This window comes from Nicotiana sylvestris, chromosome 3 (assembly GCF_000393655.2).
Source record: "Nicotiana sylvestris chromosome 3, ASM39365v2, whole genome shotgun sequence".
Taxonomy (NCBI): Eukaryota; Viridiplantae; Streptophyta; class Magnoliopsida; order Solanales; family Solanaceae; genus Nicotiana; species Nicotiana sylvestris.
The window spans coordinates 211,576,435-211,585,250 of record NC_091059.1 but is presented as its reverse complement, the minus strand read 5'-3'; the positions used below and the strand labels follow the sequence as shown (position 1 = coordinate 211,585,250).

Genomic DNA, 8,816 nt, shown 5'->3' with positions numbered 1-8,816 from the left:
TGGCTATTATGAGGCGGTTATGAGGCACACGTTAACTGTTGCTCTCGGCGCATGATATCAAGGATTGAGATTGTGACCAGAATCAATAGCTCATCGCCGAAAAATTGTGCATGATACTACTATGCAGTCAGGGAAACTAATTACTCCAGCAAACGGTGTTCAAAAGGAATTACCTCCACTTACTTTTGGATGTTTTCTTCCACAGAAATACCAGTTAATTGAGGAAGCTCATGAAACAAGTAGTTCTGAAGGAGATGTACAACTTCAATCTATCAAAATGGAAGGACAAATGACGCAAGCCGCGCGACGACTATAGTACTCTGAAGTAAGTGGATTGGAGAATCCAACTCCTGTCGCAGCTGATATTGTACGAGGGTATCGCATCTCACAAATGGGTAAAACATTATCATTGTTCCTCTAATTGATAGAGATGGTAAGAAAATTGTTAAATTGAGTGATAATGATCTATAATATCATACGGATTATCGGAAAACCTCTCTAATTGGGTACATAATAGGGGAAAATCCTTATGATAAAGCTATGGATAATTTTGTTATGAATGTGTGGAATTTTGTTACTAAGCCTCAGATTCTGATTCATTATGAGGGCTATTGTATTTTCAAATTTTACACCATAGCTGATAGAGATCAAGTTCTTCAGTCAGGACCATACACATATAGGAACAAACCAATGGTGCTAAGGTTATGGAAAATTGATTTCTCATTCAATAGAGACATTCTAAGCACAATATTACCAGTTTTGATAAGATTTCCTGGGCTGCCTGTGGGTTATTGGTTGACTGAAGCTCTAAGTAAAATGCTAGTATGGTGGGAAAGCCCCTATACACAGATAAATTTACTGTTCATTATGAAAAGATATCCTATGCTAAGGTACTTGTGGAGGTAGATGCTACATATCATCAGATAGAGATAGAATCACCTTTTTGGCCCAATGGTACAGACTATTGAATATGATTGGAAACATGTCTTCTGTAACGACTATCTAAATTTTGGGCATGATTCTATTGATTGCTGGCACAATACAAATTGTAATGAGGAGTTGGATACTAAGGAAGGGGAAAGGCCAAGAAGGCAGAGGAAAAAAGCAAAGAAGCAAGTTAAAACTGTTAAACAAGCATGGATTGTGAAGAAGCCTGAAGTGAGTGCAGAATCAGAACCACATAAGGAAATAGTCATACAAGAGAGCCCTACTCATGAGATTGAATGCCTGAAGAAGGATAGAGTGAGTGTAGAGCCTACACAACAGATTATTTCTCTGCCATGTTAGGAAATGCTGGGACTAGCACACGGGAGAACATCTACAGAAATCCTGTTAATGAAGAAAATATTGACAAAGGAAAGGTAATTGCTGAGATAAGAGATGTTGGGAAAAGAGGACAACAGGTAGATCCAGGTCCATCATGTCCCTTAATTTTCAACTTTCAATGATTATTATCGCTTGGAACATTAGGGGTCTAAATCAGGCCCATAAGCAGAAAGAGGTAAAGGCCTTTCTAGATACAAAAAAAGTAGATGTAATAGGATGTATTGAAACCAGAGTTAAAGAACATAAGGCTAAGAAAATACAAAAAAGGGTGGAAGTTTGCTGCAATTATTCATATGCTGTGAATGGGAGAATTTGGATATTGTGGAGATCTCACATATAAGTACAGATTATCCACACTACAGATCAGTTAATCCATTTCTTAGTAGAGGATACTAGCACTCAATTTAAAATACATCTTAATGTCATTTATGCCCAGAATGATGGCCACCAAAGGGAGAATCTACGGAGGGACCTTAGACAGATAAATATACAGGCTCAGGAAACATGGCTACTTAATGGAGATTTTAACAATGTTCTATCCTCTGAGGATAGAATAGGATCCCATGTAACTACTACTGAAACACATGGATTTAAAGATGTGATTGATGCTTTACAACTTGCCCCTCTTAGAGCTAAAGGATGGCATTACACTTGGACAAACAAACAAGGTACTGGTTCAAAAGTATATAGTAAGATAGATTGGGCTTTGGGAAACTACTAGTGGATACAATAATGTGGTCATATAGAAGCAGATTTTATGAATCCATCAGTTTCTGATCATTCCCCTATCCTAATCAAATATGGTAAGCAGAAGTTATTGCATCCTAAACCATTTAGACTATATACAAATATCATGGAGCATCCATAATTTCAGAGCATTATGCAGCAAGTTTGGAGTCAGAACTATGATGGAACACATCTGTAATAGATTTGGTGCAAACTGAAGACTATAAATACACAACTGAAGGACACTAATGCCTATGTGGCTTTATACAAACAAAAGCTGGAGCAGGCAAGAGAAAAATTGGCTATTGTTCATAACCAAATTCAACAGAATCCTTTGGCACAAGGCTTATTGGATCTAGAGAAAGATACATTAGCTGACATTAAGAAATGGAGCAATGTTGAGGAAAAAGCGATGAGATAGAAGTCCAAGGCTAGCTGGATTGAATGTGGGGATGCCAATACTAAGTATTTTAATGCTCAGTGGAAGATTAGATCCATCCAGAACAACATAACATCCATATATACTTATACAAGAATAAAGATAACAGATCCCAACTTAGTTAAGGAGGAGTTCATCAGTGTGTTTCAGTATTTGATGGAAGATTGTGCTACTGAAATGCCATGTGCAAACACAACTATAACTAAGGAAGGGCCATGCTTAACTATATCACAACAAATAAGTTTAATTCAGGATATTACAAATGAGGAGATCACCACTGCAGTATGGGAGATGCCTAAAGACAAAGCACCAGAGGTTGATGGGTTCCTTGTGGAGTTATTTGCCAGAAACTGGGAGACAGTGAAAAAGGATATATTTGCAGTTGTGAAATTTTGTTTTCTACTAGCAGCCTACTTGGAATGATCAACACTACAACTAATACAACACTTTAACAGTTAAGGACTATAGGCTTATTGCATGTTGTACTACAATATATAAGATCATATCCAAAGTCATTACAAGAAGGGTCAAATCTGTTCTTGATGGGTTGATTGATCACTCTCAATCAACATTCATTGAACGGAAGAGTATTGACAACATTCTGCTAAGCTATGAATTGTTTAAAGGTTACTCTAGAAAAGGTGTCTCTCCTAGATGTGTGATGAAGGTGGATCTGAGAAAAGCTTATGATACTCTGAAATGGAGTTTTCTTAGGAAAATACTTATTGATCGGGGGTTTCCATTCAAGTTTGTGCAATGGATAATGACATGTGTTACCACAGTATCATATTCCTTGGTACTAAATGGAGGACTGACAAAGCCTTTCAAAGGAAAGGGAGGGATTAGGCAAGGAGACCTAATGTCTTCATACTTGTTTGTTATTGCAATGAAATGTCTGGGTAGGGAACTGGGACAATTGCACAAGAATAGAAACTTCAATTTTCATCCTAAGTGCAGAAAGTTGAACAACACACATATATGTTTTGCTGATGATCTTTTGATGTATTGCAAAGCTGATTTTGAGTCCATCAAGATCCTAAATGTTGCCTTCCACAGATTCTCAGTTGTCTCTGGTTTACAGGCAAATGACAACAAAAGTGCTATATACATGGCTGAAATTTCTCAAGTTGAAAAATAAAAAATCCTTGCTACATTGATTTTCACTGAAGGAAAGCTTCCATTCAAATACTTGGGGATTCCTTTAGATTCTAAAAGGTTAGCAGTCTATCAATATTTATCTCTTATTGAGAAGATAACAACAAGAATCACATGTTGGTCCGCTAAACTTCTATCTTATGCTGGTAGGTGTCAACTGATAAAGGCTGTTATATTTGGCATTCAAACCTATTGGGCGCAGATATTTGTTCTTCCAAAGAAGGTGATGAAAGCAATTGAAGCAATATGTAGAACATTCCTATGGGCTGGTACTGCTACTATCTCAAAGAAGGCACTAGTAGCTTGGGAAAAGGTATGCAGACCAATAACCGTTGGAGGACTCAATATACTAGACATAAAAATATGGAACAAAGCAGCAATTATGAAACATCTATGGGACATAACAAGGAAAAAGGACTGTTTATAGATAAGGTGGGTACACAACTTTTATATAAAGAATAGGAACTTGAAAATAATGGTTACCCCTAAGACAACATCTTGGGTGGTGAGAAATATACTAGACAGTAGAAATTTGATCATGAAACATCAACAACTTCAAGGAAACATACACAACAGGCTGCAGACAATGTGCAAGAATGCAGAATTTCATATTAAGCAGATGTACTTGAAGTTGATACCAGATTACCTAGAGTTGAATGGAAGAGTTTGATGATGCACACAAATATACATCCCAGATATAAATTCACCCTTTGGCTTGCAGCACAGCATGGGTTAGCTACAATGGAAAGATTATTGAAGATTGGCATTCAAGTTCCTGCAGCTTGTGCATTCTATGGATATAGTCTTGAATCCTTCAGCCACTTGTTCTTTGAGTGCACAAACACAAAGAAATTGTGGTCCAGACTATGCTTATGACTGGGATATAAGAGGAACATTGGAGGCTGGGAACCAGAGTTGAAATGGGCATGCAAGAAAGCTAAGAGCAGAAGAGGTTCAAATGCTATAACCAGTTGTGTTTTTGCAATAACTCCTACATTGATTTGGAGGGAGAGAAACAGAATCAGATTTGATAAAGCTAAGTTTGATGAGCTTCAACTATGCAGAGAGATAGTGCTACACATACATATCATAGGGAAGAGCACATGCAAATGGAAATAAGTATTGCAACAACTGGATTGGATTCCAAGATGAAACTAAGAGTAGAAACTTTGAAGTAGTTGGCTAAACAAGTGTATGCATTGTGAAGTAATATAGGATAGATAGACATAAATTGTTAAATAGCATAATGTGATATACGTGGGAGTAGCTTGTCAAAGCTGCTCCTCGGACTCAATCATACAAAATTTTGAGTATCAATAGAATATAATTTTAACTCAAAAAAAATATAAAATATGGCCGGCTATTTGTGTAAATAGTGTATCTGGCTTATTTTTTATTATTTTGAATCGAAATAAAAATGAGAGTAAAACATATAAATTGAATTGACAGTTGTAAAAACTAAAAAGAGAAAAAAGAAAGATGAAGCGTTGCACCAGGAACAAGTCAACACGTGCAGCCAGAAAGGGGTGCCCGACAAGCCCAACCGCTCGGACTAAAAATGAATACTCCTACTCTTGTTAGAGAAATACTCGCAAAATCAAATCGATAGGGTTTAAGGGTTTTAAGCAAAATAGAGAGAAAGGAGAAAGGGCAACAAATGGAGAAGAATACAGGAAGTGAGACGAAGAAAATGAATGGTGGAGGAGGGTTCAGGGCAAAATTAGAGCATGTCCTATATAGCGGCGAAAAGAAGCACGTCGTAGCTGGCATCGCCGTCATCAGCGTCGTCTTTGGCGTGCCCTGGTACTTCATGACCCGAGGTTCGTAACTTTTCTTCCCAAATATTTTACATAAGTTATCCAAGTCGCCTCGCCCAGTATAGCAACAATTAATTAAGTCTCCATCTTAAACTAATTGGGTCTAATGTATGAATCAATAATATCCTATTGTTCCAATCGAGCTGTTTCATTCCACTTCTCAATAGGAAGTTGGTAATTTTTCTGCCTTCCAAATTACCTCCCTTGACTCTGAATCTCATTTATTTGTTACCCTGCTACTGATCTGAGACTACTATAAGAAGTCGAATAAAGCTCAGATATTTAACCTATTGTAGTTTATAATGCATAAATGCCTTTAAGGATTGAAAGATTATTAGTTCTTGTGAAATTAGGTAATCTTATTGATTTTCTCCTCTTATGTGGATTTTGTCCCTTCATTTATATTGTTATTATTCTCGCAGTGTTGGTCTCTTTGTTTTTCTGGTAGACGAAATTAAACTGGCAACAATTAATGCCCTTCTTGCCTGCTTGTTGCAATAAAGCAAATGCTGATTTTATTATTCGATATTTTCCAAGTCGCCTAGTTGTTACAACGAATAAATAAATGTTGTTTTGAGCTGTCATCTGCTGAATTATTCAGTTTTGCTTCAAAGGAAGATAAAAGAGATAATTTTCTGTTCTTTATGGTGGTGGTGGAGGGGGAGTGTTTGGTTCGGGTTGTTCTTTGATTACCTTAGGAATGGAAGCTGTTAGGATGTGTCTATGCTATAGAAAAAACAGGTATGTAAAAAACCGAATATATGGGCAGTACAGCTTTTGTAGATAACGGACATTATGAGGTAAGGTGGTTTGACAAGTCTGGAATACTATTCACCCTGAATAAGGCTGAAATGAAAGAAACCCTCTTCTTTTCATTTAACAAAAATGAAACAGGAAGTCCATTTGTATATAGTAAGAGAAGATCCGAGAGAAACAGATGCTTTTAAAATGAAATTTCACTTTCGGTAGTGCTTCTGAATAACTTCATCTCACAAAAAGATTGTTGGTATAGCTCTTCATCAAAAGATTGTTGGTATAGCTCTTCATCAAAAGATTGTTGGTATAGCTCTTCATCAAAAGATTGTTGGTATAGCTGCACTACCCTCATCCCCAGCTAAATAACTGCTGTAGAGGTTCCTAGTTAATAAGGTTCTGTAGGCCTATGAAGTGTGCTGATACAAAAATATTATTTGCTTTTGACTCTTTGGATTTTGTCGTTACGGGGTTAGGTCAAACCTATTGCTAGAAACTAACTTAATAACTGTACACAAGTCGGTAAGGTGGTTTGAGGGACTTTATGAGGTAAGGTGGTTTGACAAGGCTGGAATGCATTCACTCTGAATAAGGTGGAACAAAAGAAACCCTCTCCTTATCATTTAACTGAAATGGAATAAGAAGGCAATCTGCATATAGTAAGAGAAGGTTCGAAGAAATGGATGCTTTTAAAATGAAATTTCTCTTTCGGTAGTTGTTCTAAATAACTTCATCTCATGAAAAGATTGTTGGCATAGCTCTTTATCAAAAGATTGTTGGTATAGGTGCACTACCCTCATCCCCGGCTAAATAATTGCTGTAGAGGTTCCTAGTTAATAAGGTTATGTACGCCTATGGAGTGTGCTGATACAACAATATTATTTGCTTTTGACTGTCTATGGATTTTGTCGTTAAGGGGTTAGGTCAAATCAATTGCTAGAAACTAACAAGTCGATAACTAAAAGATACTACTCTAAAGATATAAAAGGAAATGGATGTGCCATGTACAAGCTTTATTTGAATCCTAAGGGGTTGTTTGGTTCAATAGTGGGATAGACAAGGATATCCCATGGGATAAGTGGATTAGTTATCCCACCTTATATATGGATAGCTAAACCATCTTTTTTATATAAAATTTATACCAGTATTAGCGATTTCAAATGGTCAATTCAGCTTCTGATACCAACTTTTATGCAACTAATGTTATTGTACATCGTATGTAGGTCTTCGTTTCACTTCTTGGAATGGTATTGTGAAAAAAAAAAAGAAATGCTGGATGCGACCTTTAGAATATAAAGAAATAGATAAATAAATAATAAAGCGGTGAAGAATGCCCTATCATGCTGATCCAAATAAGAGCTTTTTGTTACTCACTTGTTGTATGACCCTTCTTGAGGCTTTCTTATCCTTTCTCCTTTCCTCCTTTTGCTTTTCTTTTTCCCAATCCTTGTTCTGTTTAGAAAGATAAAATCATACTACATTACAAGCTATGGACGATGTGTTTGACCATTTGTGGTATTCCTCTTAACCTTTTTATCTGCTGCGGGAGCATTGTTGGATTAAAGAAGCTATAAAATACATTTGTCTTCGGACGACTCACTCCATCTGTGGATACAAGGAAAGGGTGGAAACTGATGATTCTTCTTTTTTCCTTTTTCTTTGGAAGGCTCCAAGCAACAATCTCACCAGGATTACCTGGAAAAAGCTGATAAGGCAAGGAGTGCAAGACTCTCTGCTGGTTCATCTTCAGCTAAATAATGGACGCCACAGAAAGAGTTACTTTAATCAAGTTTGCTGTGCCGGTTCCTTCAGGCTTTTGAGTTAGGAGCATGGTATTCTGAGGACATGTTTAAATGCCTCTTTTGGACAAACTTGTGTTATATTGCATACAAAACCAGTCACAACGGAATAACATAGTTTGTGTTCTTTATCCTCATAGAAGCTGGAGTTGAAAATATTGAAATTCATTCAATTCTCTTGGACTTGCATTTTGAATCTCCGTTGCTTGTATTGTTGCGGAATGTAGCCTTTCTTGTCACGTTTAGTAATGATTAACACGTGGATTAACTTAAAATGATGAGATTTGCTTCATTTGGTCGTGTCGTATATTACTTTATCTTCTCCGGTTCTTATGATATTATTATTATGTCTATGGTTTTTGTCGATGATACCGATGTATCGTCTCTTTCGTCTTCTTGAGCCGATGATCTACCGAAAACAGCCTCTACTCCCCGGGTAGGGGTAAGGTTTGCGTACCCACTCGTGGGAATTCACTGGGTTGTTGTATATTACTTTATTGTTTTAACCTGCATTGTTTATAATTGACTAATGTGTCGTTTTGTTCATAGACTATAGTTATGATAAATTAAAGGTAATACAGATACTGATATGAGGTAAATACAGGAATTGTCTTGCAATGAATAGTACAGATCTGTTATTCTGTATTCAGAATATTAAATTTGTTAATAGATATGCTCGTATACATTTTTGTTTTATATAAATAAATTAAATTTAAAATTATTAACATGTATTTCAATATATATTTGCACAAAATAATTCAGAAGAGATTTTTTTTAATTTACTAAAACAAGGTGTGTCGA

At 36.4% G+C, this 8,816-nt stretch overlaps 1 protein-coding gene across 1 annotated transcript; it reads left to right on the top strand.

Moving 5' to 3' along the window:
- Window positions 1-5,179: 5,179 nt before the first annotated feature.
- LOC104220484 (uncharacterized) lies at window positions 5,180-8,307 on the top strand. The gene is made up of 2 exons (XM_009771362.2): window positions 5,180-5,466; window positions 7,883-8,307. Exons 1-2 carry the CDS (start codon window positions 5,304-5,306, stop codon window positions 7,972-7,974), a joined length of 255 nt encoding a protein of 84 aa, XP_009769664.1. The 5' UTR covers window positions 5,180-5,303; the 3' UTR covers window positions 7,975-8,307.
- The last annotated feature ends 509 nt before the right edge of the window (window positions 8,308-8,816 follow it).

What these genes read in the sequence shown, in the direction of transcription:
- LOC104220484 (XM_009771362.2), top strand. Translation starts at nt 5,304, where the DNA reads ATGGAGAAGAATACAGGAAGTGAGACGAAGAAAATGAATGGTGGAGGA. An exon ending in CTGGTACTTCATGACCCGAG is followed by an intron (nt 5,467 to 7,882) that starts GTTCGTAACTTT and finishes TTTCTTTGGAAG; the next exon opens with GCTCCAAGCAACAATCTCAC.